Raw genomic sequence first — 25,044 nt, 5'->3', positions numbered from 1 at the left:
TACAGAGGAGATCTCCATTTGTCTTCCCATAACCGGGGATACTATTGTAGTCCAAAGACCAAATTTATATCTTTGAAGTCTTCTTAAGTGGAATCAACCGTATTTCTTCTGCCACCTGCTAACATTGGTGACGTGTGTCTCTGTTCCCTTCTATCCTTTCATAGGGTGGGCAGTGTGGCGATGGATTGCAAGTCCGCAACCTCACGTGCGTAGTGCACGATGCGTCTGTTTCTGCTACATCCAAACCAGTAGAAAATGCGTTATGTGGTCAGCTGCCATTGAAAGAGAGCGTGCTGCAATTACCGTGCTCTGTGCCTTGCCCAGGTAAAGTCTTTGGAAAGTCCTGGTGCATTTCTGCCTGTGATGGCTGTCTGAGGTGGAGATGCTTCCGTGGCTCTCAGTACTGTCAGCCGATGTACTAAGAATTTCTACTTCAGCAGAGCACGTAAATGCTCAGTCTGCTGTTTCTAGAGCATCTGAAAAAGATTTTGTTTGGTTTGGGTTTGATTTTGTTTTTTTCTTTCTTGAGAAAATGAGATTCCCCATGAAGCAGAAAATCTTAATAATTCATACCACTGGGCGATAAACTGGGGGTATTTCACTATTGCAGCTGTGGTACGCTTACGTTGTCCTTATCCTTTAAGACTGATTCCTTTTGAAAACCTGTGATTTATTCTTTCAACGTGCAGGTGACTGCCACCTGACAGAGTGGTCAGAGTGGAGCTCCTGTGAGCTTACCTGCATCAATGGCAGGAGCTTCGAGACAACAGGTCGCCAGTCCCGATCCAGGGCATTTATCGTTCAGTCTCCTGAGAATCAGGAGAGCTGCTCTGGACAAGCGATGGAAACGCGGCCTTGCTCAGGTAGGATGTCAACAGCGCTGCTTCCTCCCCTTTGAGAGTTTATTCTGGTTTTGTTGCAAGGTGAAGACTAACTGGTGTTGGTATTACAGGAGGGAAGTGTTATGACTACCTGTGGAAAACCAGCCTTTGGCGAGACAACATACGCACGGTGTGGTGTCAGCGCTCAGATGGAATAAATGTCACAGGTATATCCAAAAATTGCCATGTACAACTATGAATGGAAGTCTGCATTCAGGTTTTTCTTCTTCTGCATCGGTTGCTCAGAGGGCAGTTGGACAGCCTTCCTAACTCCTCCAGAATTTCGGTTCAGATTGGTGTGTAGGAAAGGCAGATGGAGCTCACCGGTCTTGCTGTCAGGTCAATGTCACACATGTCATTACACGAGAGTGTTTGGGTGAGTTACCCTTACTGTTGGGTTGGTCATGGGGAGAAATGAGTGTGCATGTACTAAAAGGGCTTCCTGGGCTGGCTTGTACAGCTGTTCGTGCAAACTTCCTGTAACTGTGGAGAACAGAAGAGAACATCACACATGTGGTAGAGAGCCCAGCTTCTGTACCTCTTCTTCTTTTCAACAGACAGGAATCTCAAAGTGCTCAAGCTGTGAGATTCCTGCTGTTGCCGTGACCTACAAATTCTGCCTGCGAAGGATGAAAAGGGAAATTTGTGGTCAGCACTTTGAAGCTCCACGAGAGATTTGCAAAGGCAGTAGGACCTGCACATCCATAGGATCTGTCTCAATATGCACAGGGTGAATGAGGAGAGAGTAGAAATGAAAAGGCAAATGTTCTTATCTAGTTCTGTTTCTAATGACTAGTTAAGATAATAACCAGAGTTTTATGTGCAAAGGTTGCCGAGTAGTTAAGAACTCATTAACATGTTTTTATTCCTATAGAAGCACAGACTTCCTCAAGTGAGATGGGCAAAGGCGTTATGTGGATTATGTCTTCTTATGTAGATAAGACAGTAATGAGGACACAGAAGATCTGCATCTAATTCCTGATTCTGTCCCCAACTTCCTATGTGGCCTGTGGCAAATTGCTTAAATCTGTATATCTCTGTTCTCCATTAACAAGATGGGCATGATAATAATTCCCTGCCTTGTTAAGGCAAATTAATTAATGCAGTGCCTACAGATACTATGCTAATGTGCTCAATAGACTAGTATTTTACTATATAAAATAAGTAAGCAAGCACTCACATGATGGTGATCCGAGTCAAAAACATTTTCAAACATACCCTTGAAGGCACTCAGTAGTTTCTTTTACAGGAGGGTGTGCTCTTCGGACGAAACCTGCTGAAGTTCGGCACTGCAGCCCAGCGTGCAGAAAACCATTCTCCTACTGCACACAGGTAATTGCTCGCTGCATAATATGGTTGAGAAATTAACACCACAAAATCTATTCAGTTAGCTTCTGTACCTTAAATGCATTCCAGGACCTAGAAAATAGTTTAGTGTGTCCATGGTACCACCTCGAGGAAGTTGTGGGAATTTCAGTCTGAAAGGAAACCTTCATAAACCTGCGCAAACGAATGATGGGGTATTTACGTGGTGTTGCAAGTTTGGTTTTGTTCAGTGGAGGGGTTTTGGATCATCTTGGCTTAACTTTCATTGAATGCTATTGTATTTTCCTGTAGAAAATTGACTGTTTAAAACTTCTGTAAAAGAGAAGATAAAAGAGTATGTCCTCCCCTGCTCCTCCACGGACACAGAAAGCCCCCATGAGCGTAGGGAAGCTGTAGCAGTGTGATCCCACCATCCCCATACTGCCTTCTAAAGCAAAACCTGGAAGTGACCTTTTTCGCTGAAAAGTTGAGCATCTGCAACACGTGCCGAATCTTGGAGCCGCTGCCACTTCTTTGCCTCTGAGCAAACGTGAGCCTGGAGGTTACAAATGTCCCTTCCTGCAGTACCGAACTCCAAAGTAAAGAGCTTCCGAAAATGCCTTATCTGTGTCAGTACTGTGATGGAGTATAAACCCCAGAACCCTTAAAGTAGCCAGGGACAGTTGGGGTTTAGATATTTATATTTTGAAAATAGCCTCCACAGCTCTCAGCTTCACATGAGTATCTGGTGGGAGGAATTACCATTGGAAGCTAGCTCATGGGCAAACGAATGTGGCTGAGAGGTGCTCAGAGCCTACCAGCACATAAAAATGATGGGTAAGCATGAATTTATTAGCTATAAAAACCCTCGAGACTTCACCTTTTGTCCAAAAAAAGCTCAGGATCATGTCTGTCAACAAGTGGGGGATGTTGTGACAACAAAACTGATGTCAAGACTTAAATTCTTATCACGGAGATTGTAAATCAATCACCTGTTTGGATCGTAACCGTGGGTATCAGACCTCAGACAGGCATTGTAATTATAAGATAATTAGGAAAGAAAAACAATCTAAATAAAGCTGTTTCAAAGTAGAAATCCAGAAAATGGAGTATCTATTTAGCAAACCACTGACTTTTAAGAAACCTCTTGAAGAAACTGCTTAGACTGATCCAGGGCAGTGGATAATTGGCCATAAGAAAGCAAGCTTTATTTCAGATAACCCTGTGAAATACCGGAGTGGAAATACATTGGGAGGGTTTGGGTCTGAAGTGGGATTGTTTCTTGTTCGTCTCTTCTAATCTCTAGCAGGGTCAGTGGGAAAATTGTTACTGGCAAGAGGAGTCTGGATGAAGCCACAGATGCCTGTTATTAAGCCTGTTAGGATGAAAATGTTTGTATGTTGGGCTTCTCTGTAATTACTGACTCTTTTTCAACCAATTCCTGAGTATATTTTGGCTTTTGGAACTGAAATGGATTTGTGGGCACCAGTTCCTGACTTGCTTGGTTTGGTGGTGGTGAAGTTTTCCATGCACGATGTACCTTGCAGTTTCTTCATAGTTTGCCGACAATTTGCACTGTTCTGCGAGAGGATGTTATTTGGGTTAATACTGAATTCCCTTTTATCACCTAGAGAGGAGTCTGCGGTTGTGAGCGAGGATATACAGAAATAATGAGATCAAATGGTTTCCTGGACTACTGCATGAAGATACCAGGTTTAGAAGATAAGAAAGCTGATGTTAAGACCATTGCTGGAAAAAATAAACCTGTCAACTCAAAAATGCATGACATTTTCAAAGGATGGTCTATTCAACCTTTTAATCCAGGTGAAAAACTTAAATATGAATGAAATAAATTGTCTTTACAGTGTTTCTGTAGAGGAAAGGTACAAGCTTTGTAGATCATAACATCAGAGATTGTGTCTGGGAGCTGCACAGCCGCCTCCCAGTTTCTAACTTGCATGCCATCTTTCATTCCTTTGTGCCGGTCCGGAGTAATCACAGTCTCTTATGTTGAGAGATAGCAGAGACAGAACGAAGCAATAATATTTTGCAAAAAAGTATACTCATATGTGATTTGGGGGGTGCTTAGAACTATTATCTGATGATGTTTCTAGAAGTAATATATTTGGACCAGGAAAGATATTGATCACTGGCGCTTCAGAAGATTCAGAGCGGAAAGTACTTAAGATTTCATTAAAGAAAACATTGGTTGGTTCTTGCCATATTTCAAAAGTATATGAAAAACATAAGGTAGAAAGTACAGAGTTTTAAGTGTTGAAGTAAAGATACTAGAAAAACAACAAAACACAAAAAACAGGCAAGCTGCTGTGCCCAAGCAGTGCATCCCAAGCGGATCTTTGGCTTCCACACCGTAACATGCTTCCCAGTTGGAACTGTGTACTGGATGTGCCCCGGCTGATCCACAGGACTGGTGCCGTAGCTGTAATAGCTGATTACCATGTTGACTGTTATTTTGCAAGATTAATTTAGTCAAAATAAATTTCTAAAATGCAAATAGGACTTTAAAATGGGAGATGAAGGTGTCAGGCATGTCAAGGCTTACTGAAATGCATTAGCTCTCCCCATTTTCTAAAATACTGGCAGTGCAGCCTTCCCCCTCTTCTGTTCCCTGACATTGGATTTGTTTCCTATTTGTAATGAACACGAGACTTCAGAAAACATGTAGCAAAAGGTTCTGTTACAGGATTCAGGGAGCTGTAATTCTGTCTGATATATGTGATCACACTTTGAATGTTACATTTACATATTTGATTTGCATACAGTAGTTAACCTTTGCGTTGACAGTATCCGAGCTAATAGAGCTCGGTCCAAAGCCTTTTAAAGTTGGCTGGTTTTTGATCAAACCCATCATCCAGAAGCCCACACTGTTCACCAGCAGTTTGAGTCACAGGTTTGGGGTTAATTGCCTTTTTGTCAGCATCCGTGGCCCTCAGTAGACTGTCTTTCTTAGGTGTCATCTCTTCAGCTGGTACCTTTACAGGGTTAGAAAAAGGGAGAGAGGTGTAGGTGGGTGCTGCAATCCTCTTTTTAAATCAGCGTTTGAGGCTGCAGCCCTGAAAGCTTCTGGTGAGCTTGACCTCAGTGCAGCATTTGTGAGCCAGTTCTCCCCCAGGGACTATGAGACAGAAATAAGGACTAAGGAGCTTTTACAGAACATGGTGTTATTTAATTTTAGGGCAGAAATGTTATAGAAACAATATATGGGAAAGGAATAAACGTGCTTCCCAGGTGTGCTAAGTGTATCACCAACCCCATGGCATCTTGCATGTGCCCTTCAGACCCCAGCTCAAGGCTGGTCCTCTTCAAATCACTCCCCTTTGTCTAACTTCTTGACAAAATATGTAATTACTCCCCTTAAACAGGCTCTCGGGCTTACTAATCTGGGGGTTTGCAATAATTACTGTTAGCTGAGCCATGAAACCGCTGTTACCTACCACTTACGCCGGCCTATGGTGAACGCTGCCTGTATGGATGGCATTTACCACCCTTCAGAATGTCCTTTGCATTCGTGGATGTCTAAGGACTTACATCTGTCAGTAAAAGTATACATGCCTTTCTCCAGTTAATTTGTTATTTCCCTTACTGGTTACAGTTTGGAACACAAATTTTATTACGATTTAATGAGGTTGATGTTCTTTTAAATGCTCTGCAGGAGTGCACAGAACTGATTTTGAATCAGGCTGTGTTGCTCCTTTCTTTACCACACTCCGGGAGGCCAGAGTTCAGGTACAAAAACTTCTTTCAAGTTGAGAGGCGATTTAAATAGCATTGTTTAAATTGTAGGATGACATGGTCCAATGCCTTTACATTGGGGATGAAAAGCATGGATGCCTTCTTGCGGCTGTGACGGTCCCTTTGCAGGACTGCTAAATGTTTCTTGGCCATCTCCAGTTGAGAGGGCAACAAATTTCATACCCAGACTTCAGCAAAAAAACTCAACGACCCAGCCCTAGTGAATGGAGCTCTCCTCACATGGGAGATAAGCTGTAATTGTTTTGAGGCGAAAATCTGTGAGAGGTGCTCAGCCTTTCCACAAAACCTGGAAGGAAAAAAAAAAACCCACAACCAAACAGAAAGAACAGGATCTGATTAAATATGTTTCCCTTTGAAAAAATTCATCATTCAGAGATAAAATGTAAAACAGGCTCAGTGATTGTCCTACGAAGTAACTCCCCACTTGCATGGCTGAGTTTGAAACGGCCTCTGTCAAACCGTGTCTGTGGGCACGGCGCAGGTTGGTATTCCTGCCTCCAGTACGTATTAACAGCTCTGCTGATAGGAATCAGCTCAGACTGCTCCTGCATGGAAAAAATACCATCGCTGCTCCCCGCAAGGAAAGCTGTACAGCCAGGATGGAGCAAGAACCAGAAATATTGGTCTTTTAAAAGTTATTATTAATGCAAAGCTTGTAATTAAGGACCTGTCCAAATAACGTGTTTTGAGACTTTCTATCAGAGGGAGATGTTTCAACACACTCAAGCTCACGTGTGCATGAGGGGTTCCTGCAAGGGTCGCAGACGAGTCCTGGCATTGCAACCCAAACAGCCCTGTCAAGAGCCTTACGATGTCTTAAACCCACTTACATCTCCTGCTTCCGTGGCCCGGCTTTATCCCTCTTACTATTACAAAGCATATTCTTGGTTTTATTCTAAGCTGAATTTATTCCCATTTGTTGCCCAAGCGTTTTTCACCTCTGAGTAGCTTTTCCACTTGTGCTCGCTGGTGTTTACCCCGATTGACCCCCAAGTATTTATGGAGAACAATCCCATCTCTTCTCACTCCTCTTTTCTTTAGGCTAAACCTAGCAGGTGTTTCCTGCCTTTCTGTCTGGGTCAGCTCAACGTTGAACTGCCTTTGCTCGAGCAGCCACTGGGGCTTCTGAGCGAATGTACCGCAATTATCTCGTGTCTCTGCTCCTTTCCACGGCCAGGAGCCTGGCCGCGTTGTATTTCTTCTGCTGCCCATAATGAACTGCAGGAGCTCAGCTGGAGGGAAGGTTATGAAATAACGCTGCTTTGGAAAACTGAGACGAAGAGTTCATTTTCTGTTTTCATTGAGGAAAATCTACACTCCTTACCAAAGTTAAGATTTAGTCTTCAAAACAATTGATTTTTATTGGAATCTTTTCTTCTGTCAAAAATGTGGAGTTTATGGATTATTCACAGCCAGTCATTGCTGTGTTTGCCATCAGTGATGCTACTAATTTTGCTTGTTTGCTTTCTCTTTACTTAATCTCCTAAGAACTTGTGTATTTTAGAATGAAATTTTTATTCTCCACTTCTCTCCCCCTGTCCTTTTTCCTCATCTTCCAACAGATGGTAAACTGAAGATGTGGGTATATGGAGTATCAGCTGGCGGGTTCCTGCTCATAGTTTTCCTGATTTTTACATCCTACCTGATGTGGTGAGTATGGCATATATTTTGTCCTTAAATAAAAGCTAATTTGCTTTTGTTTAAACAATCCAACATGTATCACAGTGCTCTGTGTTGCAGAGATTTAATCCTCGAGGCTTTAGGAAAGGATGGAGATTGGATTACTTAACTGCCTTCATTTGGCCCCTACCTCAGAGTAATTTAAAACTCTCCAAATTGTAAATGTTAATGGACATAATTGTGAAGAAGTATGGTGCCCATGCAGGGAAAGAATTCTTTTTGGTTATCAATAGGCCCTTGTATTTATTCAGACTTCTGCTGGGATTAGAAAGGGCTTTTTATTGTATTCTTTTTTTTAAAAAAAAGATAAAGTAAAACTGAAAAAAGGCAAGGAGGCTGATTGGATTGAGGAGCTGGCTTCTGCTCAAGGAAGGGCTAAATAGAATAGGGGCATTCAGTTGGAAAATGATGTTTAATGTGGGAATACAATAGAGATCTATGAAATCATGAATGGAGTAGAAAGGGGTGCTAGGGAATTTTTATTTCCCACAATACAAGAAGTAGGAGGCATCTGATGAAATGATCGTTTAAAATAAACAAAAGATTTTATTTTTCACACAGCGCATTATTACCTTGTGAGCTTACCGCTGCCGGGGACTGTGCATGCCAGGAAGATAAATGGATGCAAAGATGGCATAACAGTTCACGGGAGATTGGGTGTTAATTGTGGTTTTCTGGATGTATGCTCCAGCTCAGGAAATCCCTAAATAGGATTTTGCCGTGAATCCATCAGGTGGAAACATGTCCTGTGTCTAAAGCTGCTGTTACCAGCCGCTCTTAGAGATAGGGCACTGGGTGTACCGAAGCCCTGGTCTACACCAGTGCGTCGCTGGGCTTTGCTGCTGAGGGACATGCCTGCCCTCCTCCAAAGGAGCCCTTGCCCCGGACAGGGGTGGCAGGCCTAGCTTGACAAAGCTAGTGTTAAGCTCTCTGGTTTGAATATTTGGAAAGGTGCTGCCATTGATGCGTCTTGGAGGATACGAAGGGAGCAATGGCCAGCATCCGTGTGTCCTGGAGAGGACGGAGAGGAACCAAATGAAGTTCAACAAGGGCAAGTGCAGGGTCCTGCACCTAGGGAAGAACGACCCTAAGCACTAGTACAGGTTAGGGGTTGACCTGCTGGGAAGCAGCTCTGTGGAGAAGGACCTGGGAGTCCTGGTGGACAACAAGCTCTCCATGAGCCAGCAATGTGCCCTTGCTGCCAAGGCCAGTGGTATCCTGGGGTGCGTTGAGAAGAACGTGACCAGCAGGTCGAGGGAGGTTATCCTCCCTCTCTACTCTGCCCTGGTGAGGCCACATCTGGAATATTGTGTCCAGTTCTGGGCTCCCCAGTTCAAGAAAGACAGGGAACTACTGGAGAGAGTCCAGCGGAGGGCTACAAGGATGATTCGGGGACTGGAGCATCTCTCATATGAGGAAAGGCTGAGAGAGCTGGGGCTGTTTAGCCTGGACAAGACTGAGAGGGGATCTCATCAGTACTTACAAATATCTGTAGGGTGGATGTCAAACGGAAGGGGCCAGACTCTTTTCAGTGATGCCCAGCAACAGGACAAGGGGCAACAGGCACAAACTGTAACACAGGAAGTTCCATCTCAATATGTGGAAAAACTTCTTCACTTTGAGAATGACTGAGCACTGGGACAGGCTGCTCAGAGAGGTTGTGGAGTCTCCTGCTCTGGAGAGATTCAAAACCCACCTGGACGCAATCCTGTGCAACCTGCTCTAGGTGATCCTGCTTTAGCAGGGGGGTTGGACTGGATGATCTCCAGAGGTCCCTTCCAACCCCTAGTATTCTGTGGTTCTGTCCTGCAACACCCACAGCTGTCCCTTAGGACCATGGAGCTGGCCTGGGCTTTATGAACATTAATGGTGCAAGCTGCCCCAGCCCCCGTCAGATCAGGGCAGGCCACCAGCGAGTCGCAACTGTGGCTTCACAGCATCATTACCCTCTTTCATCCAAAACCAATTTATTCTCTCTCACTCTCTTGGTCTTTCTCTCAGTCTCTCTCTTCAGTTAAAAGCTTAAATAACAGTGTTCGGATGCTGCTTAGGAGTTGCAGTTCCCTTATTTTCTAAGCTATGTAGCTACCATTTCTCTGTGGCTTCACAGAGGATTTTTGAAATAACATTACATAGTTCTCCATCACTCGAAGGCTGGTGTGGAAGTGTATTTCTCAATAATAATTATTGTTGCTTCAATACCGTGCCAAAGAAAAAATGAGAATATCCCACTCCTAGACAGTTCATGTTTCAATTTTTCTGCGAGGTGTTCCTTGTTTTGTCAGCTGTGAGAAGACACGGGAGACAAATATGCTATATTTCCTCTCCAGATGAAGAGCAGAGTTGGCTGCCCGTTTTCGGCAGGCTGTGTGTCCGTACCACACACGTAATAGCGCGCAGGCAGATCTGTATGGTTTTTCTTGGAAGTAGTCACTGTCCCGCAGTGTCACCGAGTCGCAAAATGAAATAGCTGGCGTAGGAAGTTGATTTTTTTTTTCTGTTGAAATTTGGGTTTTGATGGCATTTCTGAGCTTATTACAGTTTATAATTTTGTCTCCTGAAATATTTTTCTTGCAGCAAGAAAACAAAGCAGCATCAAAGCACTCCTCCACAGCAGAAGCCTCTAACCTTAGCCTATGATGGAGACGTTGACATGTAACATAAGAAAGAAATCCAAATGTAGACATCGACTGCCTTAACTGCTTTCTTTTTTGGAACTCTCTGACTTCTCAGTTTTTTGAGGAATCTTCTGATGTGTAATATACTGGGCAGAACAGAAGTATTGCAAGCTTAAAATTTTGCCACCTCTTTATTAAAAAAGAAATGGAGTCAAAGACTTGGATCTTGTGAAACTTTTCTGAAGAGACCAGAAAATACTTCTCTTCCTGTTGAGCAATGGGAATAAAATAGAAAAAAAAAAAAAGAGAATCTACAGACATCAAAAAGAATTAGTGAAAAAAGGCATGACAATCCTGAGGAAAATCTGACATTTACTGTAAATGACAAGTTTGACACAGCATCATTATGCACTATATTAGTGCAGGGTTCTTTATTCTTCACATATTTCAACAATGAGTTTTCTAGTGTTTACGTTTCGTTCAAAGACTTTAAAACCGGATCATGTATTTTGAGAAACACGAGGAAGAATGAGTTGACGTGTCTGAAGCTACCAGGTTTTTTAAAGTTTCTTCCTTCTTATCCTGTTTTCTGGTCTGGAATATGATTTTGCTTCACTTCCACCTGCAGGACAGCATAAGGATTGTTATGAAAAAGCATAGGTGGTTTCTTAACCGAGAATATTTTTTAAAGAGTTGAGTAGATAGGTGTTTTGATGAATGGCTAGAGGATTTGGTTGTTTAAGAAGTATTTTAAATTAAATTAAATTAAACCATGTAGATACATTATGGCCAGTTTAAATTGTTATTCAGTTTAATTAATACAAACTCTGCTTTTGTATTTAAATTTTCTTATCTGAAATATTTATAAATTCTTTTTTTGAATTTAATTACCTGACCTCATTTAATACACATCAAACACAAATGCAGTTTGTAGAAGGTCTTGCTTTTTTAAATGTTTCAAAACCACTGAGAAGTTACATGTCGTAAACATCTGGGAACATTTGAAGAGGGTAAGTGTTTATAATAGTGTGTGTCGCAAGTAAGAAAGTGCCATCTTGTGGTATTGACTTGTATTTATAAGCAAATAAAATGCTAAAGAGAGTGAGAAAATTGCTTCTGGTATGTTGAATTAAATGTGTGTAAACAACATTCGTTATTAGTCTTTTAATGTGTCTGAGATTGCTCTCGGATTTCAAACAATTCTGGCATGTTTTGTGCTGTAGTGATTAGTGAAAGAAATATTGTAGACAAGTACAAGTTGAGAGAATAATTGCAGATCTGGAGAACGCTTGGTCTTATTTTTAGCTCAATGCTGCTGCTTATTCCAATAATTAGAAAGAAGAGAAAAAAGAGTTGTTACCAGTCTGGCACCTATGCGGTCCTTCTCAATCCGGAGGTACGTCAGAGCAGACCATCACAAGAGAAGGGTATGACTAGGGCAGAAGGCAATGCTCGTCTCGTTATGTTGCTGTTCACAGCTTTGTAAAGTGATTTGAATATTACGGTTTCATTGAAAAAATGATGGAGTGGTAGATAGGTTTCCTTCCCCAGGTCAGGATCCCACCTATCCAGTGTTTTTCCTGCAGCATCAAATTGAGGTGATACTGTGTCATCAAAGCAAGGTCAGGAATACGCTTTCCTCTTCCTGCATTTAAAAAAAAAAAGAAGGCTGATGGAATTGCAAGGGGAAATTGTCTCACCTGTTTCTGGCCCTGAAGATGTTCTGCTGGCCCTGCTCTCTGCCGTAGAGCTATAACTGTTTATGGTATGAAAAGCAGGATCTGGTGTTCCTCAGTAACACTGGGGGGCTAAATCTTTTTTTTAATGATGCCCTGTACTGTACCTTTGAGTAGCATGTGTAGAGTAAGAGTTACAAAGGGAATAATGATCCAGTGTTACTAGGAAGAATACTGCCAGATCTTAATATATTTTGTCTGTGGGATACAATGTGAGGAGAATGGTACTCTGAATAATGAAGGAATAAACTCAATTAAGCATGCTGTTCAAAAAGGCATTGGAGTGGGGAAATTGGTGTAATAATAACAAAAAATGGCAGCTGCAACATGGGGTCATTGCCCTCAACATCAGGGTAGATTAGAGTCCAAGCCATGATGTCCAGCGCAGGAGATGCGGGCTGTACTGTGAACTGCTGGGAGAGAGAAGGAGCTCCAGGTACAGCCCTGCGCAGCGTGTGTTCATCCTGAGCAGATGGATCTGGGGTTGTGCTTCCGTTTGGTGGCCTTCACACTCTGTGTCCTCACTTGTGCTGTAGCAGCTTCTGGCCAAAGTCCCACGGGGTCTCCAAAGGGAGCGGCCATGGTTCATGCTGGGACCGAGGGACATCGTCTGCTGTAGAGTTGTTGCAGTTCAGTAATGCCCTGTAGGGAGTGAGTGCACCTGATTGAAATTGTAAAATAAAATAAAGTAAGAGGGGAAGGCTCGCAAGGCTGCTGTTAGACAGCTGCTGCCGGCTGTGCGCTGTGTCTGCGGGTGTGCACATGAATCCCGCGTCTGCTCGTTGGACAGCGCGCTGATTCAAATGTCATGATGTAATTGCGGTTATTTGATAATTTGGGATTGAATTAAGCTGTGAAATTGAACCGAGGAGCTGGTGGCCCTGCAGGGTCCGTGAGGCTGAGAATGCAGCGTAAGGCAAAAAAGGGAATTGGTTGTTTAGACAGATACCAAAATTATTGCTGTTTGTAAGAGCCCTGGGTATCCTGCTGGGAGGGATGCCCGGCCTCCCGTGGGAGCACTGAAGTCAATTCCTGCCCTTCAGAGTCCAAAGTAAGTCATGGCGTGGAAGAAGGATTGCTCCCAATTCTTGCCTATTTCGGGGTTTCTAAACTTTATGCTGAAGCAGCTGATGGTGACCCCTGCCAAAGACAGGAGAGAGCTCTTGGTCCCGTTCGGGAAGGTAATTCCTATAGCCCCAGCTAGGGCATCTCATTAAGACATGATGTCATTGTGAGTAAAAGCATCTGCAAGTGAAGAGTTTGCCAAATGCCCTGGCAGTCTGTCTTGGTAGTTAATAACCAGATAATGACGGTCTGCATTTTGTCATCTTTTGTTTCAACACTATTGATTTCAAAGTCCGCTGCCAGGTGTCTTCTACTTTGGTATTACAACTGTAAAACGTGCAATTCTTTTTTTTTTTTTCTTGGGGTTTTTTTTTTGAGATCTGTCTTCTGTGGCATTTTCTCTCCTCCATTCCAAGACCCTCTAACGCACAACAGTAAAACAAAACAGCAGCAACTGAAATAAGACACCACAGAAAACAAATTACCAGGAAGTATTTGAAGTGTTGCATACCTACATCATTCCTGCAATTATTTCGGTTATGCTCAGAAATGGGATATTTGTATGCACAGGTACCACGTCTATGCATATCGTTGTGCCTAAACACTGTGAACACCTGGGCTTTTGTATGAGGTATGTAAAATCGAATGACATTTTTTTCTGCAGAAATATTTTGAATTCTTGGGGAGCTTTCATGTTAGTAGGGCTGGATCCCAGCTGTACTCCCCTCTGGCAGCCATACCAGGACTGTCACTGAACACTCGAATTCGGGTGCTACAGTCAAGAACAAAGACTGTCATTTTCTTTGCTGTGAAAGCAGAGTAGTGTAAAAAATGCCTTCAAGACAATGTAGCTAAAGACTTGTAAATTAGCTTGTGCTTGTATTCATATGTGTCGAAGAAGAGCCTAATTACTTAGTTTTCTTTTAGGTGCACTTACATTCACGGCCAGTTTCATCAGGAAATGAAGAAAATATTGTCTTGGGAAAAAAAAAAATTGGTTGAGCACTTCCAGTTTGGATTAGTCCTGATAAGTATGAAGTTATCATCAGAGATGAGGTCATTTGCTGCTAAGGTTGCATAGCCGGTTTCTTGAAAGACTTATTTTTTGTAAATATGTAACTTAATTTGTACTTACGAATGGAAGGAGAGATGTAATTTAAATACAATTTTGGGGCTTGTTTTCACTCCAGAGGTAGCAATGCAGAAAAAAAATGATCTAGCTGAGGTCCTTTTGAAAGGTGGATCAGGATACCTGATGTATTAACATGCCTCGGGACAGATTACAGTTCCGTCTGGTTTAAAATCTAATTTAAATGAATTAACTTCCACATTTTAGAGCTGTGACATGCGCCTGTCCTGGACAGGAGCTTGATTTATATTATCTTTATGAAGATGTGTCTGTGCGCATACTATTACGTGCCATCAATACGCATGTGTTACTTGATTCCCGGAGCCACGACCTGACAGGTGACTCTGTTACTGTCATTTAACTGCTGACATGACTTGTGCCACCGGCCGTGCCGTTAAGCGGTCGTGATGTGACACGGCCTGACTCGTAACGCTTATGACGGGTCGCGCCTCCTGCTTCTGTCAGATGTGGGAGATAAAGTAAGTCGCGTGTAACTCCTCCTGGTCTTGCTGCATCTGCTTTGCTGGCCGGGGACGAGCATCACCCCGGGTGATGGCGGCCCCCCCTGCCCAGCGTAGCTGCACGTATGGGTACGGGATGTGTTCGGGGGTGTTACCGGTCGAGAAAATTGAACGACTCTGAGGTTGCCTTAAAGAAGTCTGTTTGACCCCTCGGGATAACTAGGACTAGAAACATGAGTGTAAAGCACCGAGGAATTCACCCGAAGTACCGTTAAATAAATGGAATGGCACCCAGCTGTTTCTGTTCCTACCTGGTAGAGAGAAATGTGAGTCTGGCGGTGAAGTCTGATAGCACGGGGCCCCGCTGTCCTTGGAACGGGTTGGTACTTGGCCACGCTTTGTGACTTGGTTGTATGTACATTTGGGGAGAAAGGACTAGGTTTGAATGAAGAGTTATAATAGGAATCATGGCTACAGGATGCTTTCTGCATAAATTTTTAATGCATACCCTTTTGCTTTCCAATCTAATACAGTTTATTCTTATTTTTTAATGTAAACATATGGTAAAATGGTCACATATGAAATGTCTGTGAAAAGAATCCAGAAACCCCATATTTGCACTCGTTGGTAATTATGCTCATTTACTTTGATTACATGCTTTGTTACAATAGTGTGTAGAATGGGCTGTAGACGGATACATGGGTTAAAGCAATTTATAGGCTTTATCCTGTCTGTGAAGAGATGTTTTGATGGAATGAAAAATCAGATTCAATTTCCTCTGTTAAGGAAGAATGTTAATTTTCTCCTCTGCTTTATGAAGGTTCACCTGCATGTTATGAATATTGTGGCTGTTACATGCCAATATGACATTTGGAAAAAAAACCCTCTTCAAACGTAATAACAGTGAGGAATCTTTCAGCGGTGCGCGATGAAGTGGAGTACCAAGCATTAATTTTTCAGATGAGGAAGATGGCAGTTGTAATTTTATGTTTTTTGGGTGCAATCTGGTTCCTACCCCAGGTGAGCACGCTTCGAGTAGCTTTTCTGCAGAAGTGTCTGAGCAGATGGGTGAAGCCCAGAAATGGTGTTTCCCAGCTGCTGCCATTGCCCGGTAATCACAACGCTGTGCAGCAGCAGGATTAGGCCAAGGAGCAATGCGACGTTTCCGCTCTCCATTGCAACCAGCCTTTGGTAACTGCATTCTGAAACTCGGGTTTAGCAGGAATTAACGTACAGTTAGTGTCACTCCTCTGACACTGTTGTAGCATCAGGCAAAATCGTATTTGGAGATGGCAAAGGGGGGATGTATCTGATCCAAAGTCAGTAAATGATGCTATTGACTTCACTTAGAGATGATCAGATCATTTACAGGTTATTGACTGTTGCTTCCTTAGAATTTTCCACCTTCGGTGCCCTTTGCAAATATGAATGCATCGATCCTGAAATGCCTCATGTGGCAAATTAAGCAATTTAATTACACAATTTGGTTTTGCCTTCTGCATTGCTAGTCGATTTAATTCAGTGACAGAATTACAGAAGAACATCCCATCAATTGATGGGTCAGACCGGTGAAAGATCCGTGTGTACCGTGAGAAATGTGGTTTGCGGCTGCTCTTCTGCAGCGGAAGGGTGCAGCTTCTCAGCTTGCGCGCATTGGGTAGAGCAAGTGTATCCAAATTTATTTAGGTGGAGTAGTTGGGGTCTACCTGAGGGTGGAAATCCAGGGTTGTTTCAGTAACAGGATGCAACAGAGATTTAAATCTAATCTGTCATCTTCCACACTTTGAGAAAAAATGTGGACAGTGCACAGTGACGGTCGACATTGGTTTTTGCTCTTTGTGGCAGGTGTTTTAAGTCTTTCCTCTGATGAGACAAAAGCCTTGTCCTCAGATAAGCAATCCAAAGCAGGACTTTGCAGAAGAGATTTCTCTATGCCAGAGGGTTTTTTTCTTCCAACATACACTATGAAGAACTTGGGGAGGTTGTAGCCCAGCTGAAGCACCAGTGACTGCTTGTGTTTCAGCCGCTATAGGTGAACTGTTTGTTTTCAGAGGTCTAAGAAACACATTCGCTGAAACTCAGACAGTGTGTCTGAGCCGTCTCTCCCAGTGACAGACACGCTGAGGGACTGCCAGGAAAAGTCACAGCGGCGACAGGTCACAGCAGAGTAACTGACAGCGATCTGTTCTTTTCTCTAATGGCCCCACACCACCCTTTCAACAGGGCAAAACGCTTCATCTTCCAGTCCCTGACAGTCCTGGAGTAGAGAAAATGGGGTTTTATATCCCAGCCCCGGTCCTGGCTCTGGTTTCTGTTGCAATGGCATCTGCACGATGGCCTTGGCAGAGGAGCATCAGAGACATACATCTATATAAGCTTGACTCCATGACCCATGGCTGCACTCTGTGGTGGCAGCGATGACCTTCAGGCAGGTTTCTCATTGCTGGGAAGCATCACAAGATTGCTACTTCTTCTCCAGTAGAGACTGGTGGAGAATAGCTGTTAAAGTCTGAATTGAGATGAAAAGCTGTAATGCAGGTGTGTCACATCAGGGTTGTGTTGTCACTCCATTCCTTTGTACGATACAGCGGATCCACAGCAATTATTTTTAAATGCAGTCTCTATTACAGTAAAGCGGTAACTTGAAATATTTACTATTTTATTTGCTTCGTGCCACGTGAGATTTCACTCAATTTGTCATTAAACTGCTGTCCTCTTCTGAGGAAAGAGAGTATATTTACATAAACTGCTCTCCAGTAATTCTGTGTTTTCTACAGGAGTAGGGGCTGGCATAATTTCCCACTTGCATCAAGCTCTGTCCACAAAAATCTGTGCTGATGAGCCTGTGGGACTGAAGGCAGGTGTGAGGGAAAGGAGTACAAATCTGTTCATCGCACTCAGCGGGAAGGCCAAAGGGATCCAACTCCCGTTCCTTTGTCACTCCTGTACGTGCAACGTGGATCATCTTTGACCAAAAAAACCCTCGAAGCAGCAACAAAAACCCCTTTTCAATTTTGCAAAGTTGTGCAGGATTTTTGATGTGCTGTCAGAACACGATTTAGAAATGAAAAGCCGCTGTCTGAGACGAGTCTGCCGGATCCCCTCGGCAGTCCCCACTGCGCACGGTTATGATTTCCCTTTTACAGAAATCATACAACTGGCTGAATTGGCAGCCCTGCTCACAAACCATGAGGGATGTCTCTCCCAAATGGTGAACATTTTGAGTGTTTTTCCCATATAATGCTAGTGCTTTTACTCTTCATCATCTTATTTCCATTACCGTGACAGCCAGGAAGGAACAACTAAAATCCAGAAAGCCGCCTGTCTCGCCTGATCACATGAACCCGGGAAGTGGATGTTGGGGGGGCGGAAAGCCCAGCGCTGTGAGATGTGCCATGCAATGGGCAGAACACGGGATGCGGCACTGGCCGTAGGACCAGTTCCCTCCCGGGTCTCGGCTGCGGCACACAGGACTTACTTGAAGCTTGTTAGCCCTGTTGTTGTCCTACAGAGAAAAAATATATGTGTTTGTCAAGGCTGTAGAAATGCAAAGTACACGCTTGCGCCCATGCCAGCATTAACCCCCCCCCCCATTCAGTCATTAGTCCTCTTCTGCCTTAAAATTCTGCTGTTTAAGGCACGAGCCTCTTTTTAACCCGGGAAACAGTCCGGCTTTGTTTCACGGGTGCAACGGGTCCATGGGTGCGACTGTTTGGGTACTGCCACCAGGACTGTGTTAAAACCCAATTTAAACAGCAAAGAAAATCTGTTACGTGTGGGAGACAAACCCTGCTGCCGATGCAGGGAGCTGCGAGGCTGGGGGCCAGGGACAGCAGCGGGGCTGGGAGCTTTGGAAAAGAAATCTCCCCGTTAAAATGCCATCGGTGCCCGGAGCAGTCAAGCATGTTCTGCGTTTTGCATTTTGTTTAATATTAGACACTTTGTCTGGCCTCTGCTGCTGCTTGCTTTGTTTCTATTAATTATCTTTGATTTTCTTTTGCTTCCTTATCGGCTTCGCTTACTCTTTTTCTGTAAAACTTCAGATCAGCTTTCTAAAGCCAAAACAAAATTTGAAGTGGAGCTTTTTTCTCCCTTGCTGACACTGAAACAATGAATATGGATCAGAATTTTCATTTCCTTTTTTTACCACATCCATTTACTTGATAGAACAAGCTTGCCAGCCTAGTTTTACTTTGATAAACCTAATAAGAAAGAAGCACTTTCCACCTCCATATTATTTTATGCCTTGTTTGTGACTTCAGTATCCCTTATACAGGTTTAAAGACAATTTATTCTTTACTGCCCTTGAGTCATTTCGGGAGAGCACTTGTGTTTTTCCCGACATAAAAATGTCCCCCTGTAACATGATGAATATTAAATAGGTGCTTGAATGAAAATGAAACGGCGCGCTCTGACCTGACGGCTCCATTTATTGCAGCACGGGCGGGAGAGAACCGAAATGTCAGCGTTGTCCAGCCGTGGGTGCGGGGTCCCTGCTCCCCAATTACTTTATCAAATGACCAGTTTTGCGAATGGACCTGGACGCTGGTGTGAAATCTCTTCTGCGGAGAGTACGCCCTGCTTTCCTAAGGAGTTCATTTCTTTCCGAGCTGAAAGCAGACCTTGGCTGCAAAAATACGGAGCTGGTTTCTGCTCCTCCGCTGCCACCTGAGTGGAGTGGTGCTGGCTCGGGGTGGCTCTTCCAGCAGGCGTAAGGTGAAAAATCTGGGTTAATTCATAAGGGGGAAATGTTGGTCTTAGACACACTGATAGTTTTGGGTTTGATATGACCAGGGCACAGGGATCAGACCCTCATTGTGCCAGCAGCTCCCCAAATCACTCATCGTCTCCGTGCGAGCGGGACAAGGGCTGAGCATCAGCAGAGAGAACAGCTCGGGAGCACGAAATACCCCCGGGGAGATCCGGAGGCCGACACACGGCGATGCCGGCACACGCCGACCCTGACCGGGGAAGGGGGGAAGAAGCTGCGGGTGAGCGGAGGAGGAACCAGCGGGTCCCTCACAGAGCTGTGCTGGATGCTTCAGCCCCTTTCTGTGGCGTCCGAGCAAGGGTGGGCTGCCAGCGCCGGTGGGAGGTGAGTGGTGGTGCGACGGCTGCAGGCAGAGCTCAGCGGCCGTGCTGCGTGCGTCCCCTGCGAATTACCCCTTCCAGAGAGCTGGGCTTTCTGCTGCTGCTGCCAAGGCAACAAACAGGCCCTCTCTTACTACAAAAGAGTTTTAGGGGAAGGTGAAATCAATCCCTTTCTCATTCTGGTACTCAGAGGACAGTCCTGGAAGTGCTACCTGCCTAACCCAGGATGTCTTCAATCACTTTTCTCGCCCAGAGCCGTCACTGAGACATGGACTTTCCCATTCCTGATGGATGCGTTCAGCTGCTCGCTGTGGGGGGGTGAAGGACAGAAACCCTCCTTGCACACAAGGCAGCGCTCCATGTTAGTGCTGGCTGCAGCGCTGGCATTCACATTCGCAAGGTCTACACAAAACTCACTTTCCCCCCTCCCCCCTTCCCATATATGTGATATTTTTAACATTTAAAAGTACAGTTTTGCCCTTCAAGGTTAAAATGGAGCAAAATAAATTCATGTGGAGGCTCAGCAGCACGGCACGGACAGAAAGCAAGGCGCTAATCCCTGACTGTGGTGCAGAGTCGGTGGTGCTGGTGCAGCGCAGGTGTCGGTGTTACTTATCGACGCCCGTTCCATGGCTGGCCGTGTCTGCGGGGTGTCTGCAGGACCTGCTCTTCCGCGGGCTGAGGGCGGATGTGGGTCTTCGCTGGCAGGTTTCTTTCATTCCTTTTTTCCTCCAACACTTTGCTAGTCAGTAATTCCGGTGTGGATATTGTACATGTGTAGCTGTGAGCATATTTTAAAGTGTTTGCGGGATCAGAAGGGAAATGCAACTCGGTTTTTAGCTGTTTGCTCCCTCGTTTAGCTCATGGATGGATTTTGCTGCTCACCTCCCAGCCGTACCAACTCGCTCTGGTTGCTCTTCCTTCCCTGGGTCATGCTTTTTCCAAAGACAAACGCAGGTCTGGTCCAAGTGACGATACGAGTCATTAAATGACTAAAGATGATGGCGTCATTTCAAGGGAGCAGCAGATGTCTGTAGTGGCCTTTCTGTGCTGCAGCCGGTAATGAAGGCAATGGGGTGGTTTGAGTAGTGTGGTGCAGGCTGGATTTATTATTCTTTTCTCTCTAGGTGTTTCTACGACCACTGTGTTGCGTGAATTCATACTGCATTTTCTTCTGTTCCATTCGGGAACTGCTGGAAAGATGGCTGTGCTAATAGGGTGCAGTACAAGTGCCCTTACTGAGTCAAACATGCTCACGTTATGATAACTGCTTTTCCACGTGGGAAGTATTTATTTTTAGGGACAGAAAAATGACTATATTTGCACTACCTATAAATACAAGGGGGACAACCAGCTTAATTACCGCTTGCTTTAGCGAAAATGTCTGCGTAATGGCACAGAACAATAGTGTAAATCTCCCTGCGATTGTTTTAACTAACACATTCTCTCAACTGAAATGAAAAAAACTGACCAGGGCAGCTCCCCTGCCATCCCCAGTGGCGAATGGGACTGCCCCAACCGCATCGCCCTGGGGTGCCCTGAGACCACCTTGTGCTCTTCACCGCCCACCGCCTCGCTCGCCTGGCAGTTCTGCGTTTCATTTCATGGGAAAGAACGAGTTGGCAGTATTCCTACTGTTCTGCATTAGTAAATAATTGAACTCTATAAAACTATTAAACATTAGTAGATCAGATGGAGCTACTGTGTTAAGATCTATATGAATGTTAGCCAAAACAATGTATAGTTAGTATTCAAAAATTTATACTACGTTAAAGCCAGTGTGAATGCAGCAAAGCAAGTGGTGATTGATGCTGACTCTGGTCAGGACTAAAGCAAAGAGTTGGGGATATATCCACACACAGTAGAGACACATCATATTCCAATTTCAGTCTGTTAAAAGTGATGTTGAGGTTAGGAGCAGCTTTGCTTTGTCTTGAGTCCAGGTGGGACTTCACGCAGTGTGTGCACGCCCGAGCTGGTTTGCATGTCTGATGGCTTGAATTTTAAAAAAAATTGGCTTCCCAGATCTTCCGGAGACCCTTGAAGAAGTTGAGTGCTGGCACCACGGCGTGTCTCATCACGTGGCCACGGGTCTCGGGCTGCCATGGGGGACATTGCTGCTGGGAGAGGTGGGTGAGGGCTGCTCCTGGGGCTCGCGCGCACAGATGGGATCGCAGAGCGCGTGGTGGGGACGGGGTGACCCCGGGCAGCTGTGCAGAAGTCCCCGTCCCTTGAGGAGGTGTATTTAGAGCAGCAAAAAGGGGCATCCTCAGGAGCGTGCGGCGACGTCAGCCCTGGTATGGTGTCACTAGAGCTCAGTGTCTCCATCACTGCCGGTGCTGCAGCTCGTTAACGCTTTTTTCAAACTGCTCTTTCTTTCTGAAGTGTCAGGCTCAACACGCGGCCAGACCAGCCACCACTGCCGCTGCCGGGTGCCGGTGTCCTTATCCTGGCAGCGCTGCAAAGATGGGCTCTGCCCTCCCCAACTTGAGCTGCGTTTCCCCTCCAGACTCTGCCTTTGGGGTGCCTGTGAAGGCATGGCAAAGCCCAAAACGCAGCATTAATTGCAGTCAAGTCTGCGTATCTCATCACAAAACTACAGGACAGTGGTAAAACAGCTCCCTCCTCTTATTTCCCTCCCTTGTAAGTGCTTGCAAAGGTGTTTTGCAATCTTGCTGTGATGGCAATAAGCCTTTATCTGAACAAATTGATCCTGAGATGCTGGAGTTTGTACCTTGTTTGCTGCCACCTTGCCTGCTGTTTCTATCCTGGCTCTGAGCAGGTACAAATAATGAATTAACTGCTGGATAAGCCCCATGCTCCCCTGAGCAATTATTCTGGCTTCTGCCATAGCAGACTCAATTTGTCCTGCAATAAGTACAATTTTCTGAGAAGTTAGTTCTGGTTCAGGCGCTAATCATCTACATCTGTGCAGCGTGGGTATTTTTTGAGGGGGAGCCAGTTGTGAGTCAAGTTGTCAGATTGGCACGTGAAAAAGCACATCCCCAGAGCGCCGCGGTCCTTTCGGGGATGCAAACACCCTCACAGCTGTGCGTGGCGGGAAGGCAGTGGAGAGAGGAACGGTATAAAATATGCAACGATCTTGGGCGCTTGGGTAGCGTGTTAGCAACCCTTGCTTCCCCATCTCTGGAAGATTAGCACTAATGATTTAATGCAGATTGAAATCTCAAACATGTAAAATTTGTTTGCAGAAGGTGCCGCAGGCTAGAAATGGAGGTGCTGGTTAGAAAGGTTATTTTTGTACATCTGCTAATTAATACTGGGCAAGAAGTGTCCTTAGACAGTAAGACAGAAAATCATGCCAAACGGTGTGTTTGAGCAGCAGCAGGCACCTGTAAGCCTTACGCACACCTATCTGCCAGCTGAACCAGCAAGTTATGGTGGTGACTGGGAGACCCCGGTCTGGAGATGCTGACCTGCTTAAGGCTTTTCTCCCCGTGTTTGAGCTTCAGGGCACTCAAACACAGCGTGAAACGGGGCAGCGTCAGACACAAGTTCCTTATTTTGCTGTTCATCAGGTTTATGGACCATGTTTACGTACATTAGCGAGTAGGCTTTGGCCATTTTCCTGTTGCAAAGAAATGACTGGGATGAAGTCTCCAAGTCCTAATAGCTGGAGGCAGTAAGGCTGGGGTGGCAGGGGAGAGCCCTGGGGGTCTGCAGAGCAGCTGGGAAAGGCTTTGGGATTTGGAGGGTCTTCCAAGAAATTCCAGGCAATCTTCCAAGTAATGAGATAAGCCAAGAGGCTTCAAAGATGTTTGTAAAGGAAATGGTGACCCCAGCCCAGCGTCCTGATGAGCTGCTGCTGGTTGCTTTTGCTGCTGGGCAATACCTGGAATAACGGCAGGGCGTGCTTTGTATGCCTCTTCTGTTCCTGTTTGCCCTCCCATCTCTTCACGCTGATGAGCCCAATCTGGCCAATTCCCCTCCTTGGCCCCTCCTCTCCTGAAGCCGGCTGCAGGGACCCCTCCCTACGTACAGCACCAGCAGCTCTCCCCAAAACTTTTCTCTGCCTTTCCAGCCCGGCTTTGATCCCAGCATCTCTCACCCTTGATGCCTCCATCCAGTGCTGACCTTTCCTTCTCGCTCCCGGCTGGTGGCACTGCAGGCATTTTGGGCAGGTCTTCTGCTAGACCTTTTTTTCACCTGGTTCAGTCTGTCGTTAGCATGAGCAGTATGAAAACCTCAACCCAGCTTGTCTCGGGCGTTTGACTCGCGCAGCGTTGGTGGGACCTGTGTGCCCAGCCTGGGGATGCCCATGGTCCTCCCAGACACCTATCAGCCGGGAGCCCTGAGCATGGGTGCTAAGTGATGCCTCAAGTGTCCATCAGACATCGCCTGCACATCACAGACAAAGCGTGCTCTGACTGGTAACAGCCTTTTGGGGGAAAAAGAGGAGAAAATAGCTGGTTTGTGTCTTCCCTCAGAGATCCAGGGTTAGCGAGTGCACAGCAGTGGGACGAGCTCCTCAGGGGTTCCTCCAGTGACAGGGATCCACAGCAGGAATAATAATCCCACCATTTTCCTGCCCTAGACTGGGCGAGAAATTTGGCAAATTGCCTTTTTGCTGGCTCTCGTGAGGTTTGTGAGAGTTTCTGCACCAGCTCGGTCTCAGTAACCACAGTTTCCTTCTTTGCATAATGTTTTGCTGAGTCAAAATTGCCTGGGGTGTTAGAACAAATCATCTCCGTAAACAACGGTAACTGTCTGCATAATTGGTGTTAATCACCTGTGAAACCTCTGCACATGGCCAGAATACTACCCATGTCCTGGGTGCGACTTTCCCAGAGTCACGCCGTTGTCCAAAATGCAAAATCCAACACTGAGAGGCTTTGGCAGTGAGATTTTATGGTCTTATGCCCAATCTTTAAAAAGATGCAGAATCACAGTCAGTGTTATATCCCGTTTACTCATTTTGAATATATTATTAAGTGTTTTTTCGTACCAAAAGAGCATAATTAAATAGCACGCCAGCTGTAGATGAACACTATATTGATGATGGCTTGTGGCACAGGAGATGTGTGAATTTTATTAACATTGTCATTTCCAATCCCCAGCATCATAAATGACTTGAACGTTTTCTATTACAGTTGCGGATCTACCTTAACATTACTAAAGCAATATCATAGTGTGGGAAGTTAGGTATGAACTGAAAAATAATTAAAGGCCTGGTGACAACTTGATAACACTGAATAATTAAAGTGTTGGCAACAAATCCTGAATTTTAATTTTCTCGCTATAGCTGATATAGTAATCGAGATCAACAGCATCTTCACTGCTTTA

General features: G+C 44.9%; 1 protein-coding gene across 3 annotated transcripts in view; it reads left to right on the top strand.

The window, feature by feature from the left end:
• Positions 1-11,354, top strand: part of THSD7B (thrombospondin type 1 domain containing 7B) — a 358,700-nt gene extending 347,346 nt beyond the window's left edge. For all 3 annotated transcript variants that reach the window (XM_054830722.1, XM_054830723.1, XM_054830724.1), the window contains 7 exons: positions 165-324; positions 690-863; positions 953-1,048; positions 2,131-2,213; positions 3,818-4,010; positions 7,523-7,610; positions 10,218-11,354. In XM_054830722.1, the coding sequence (XP_054686697.1) occupies positions 165-324; positions 690-863; positions 953-1,048; positions 2,131-2,213; positions 3,818-4,010; positions 7,523-7,610; positions 10,218-10,299 (876 nt within the window). In that variant the 3' untranslated portion in view covers positions 10,300-11,354. The remainder of the gene's footprint in view (positions 1-164; positions 325-689; positions 864-952; positions 1,049-2,130; positions 2,214-3,817; positions 4,011-7,522; positions 7,611-10,217) is intronic.
• The last annotated feature ends 13,690 nt before the right edge of the window (positions 11,355-25,044 follow it).

Source organism: Grus americana, chromosome 6 (assembly GCF_028858705.1).
Source record: "Grus americana isolate bGruAme1 chromosome 6, bGruAme1.mat, whole genome shotgun sequence".
Classification (NCBI taxonomy): domain Eukaryota; kingdom Metazoa; phylum Chordata; class Aves; order Gruiformes; family Gruidae; genus Grus; species Grus americana.
Note: the sequence above shows the minus strand (reverse complement) of the source record. Positions and strands in the feature narration are given on the sequence as shown.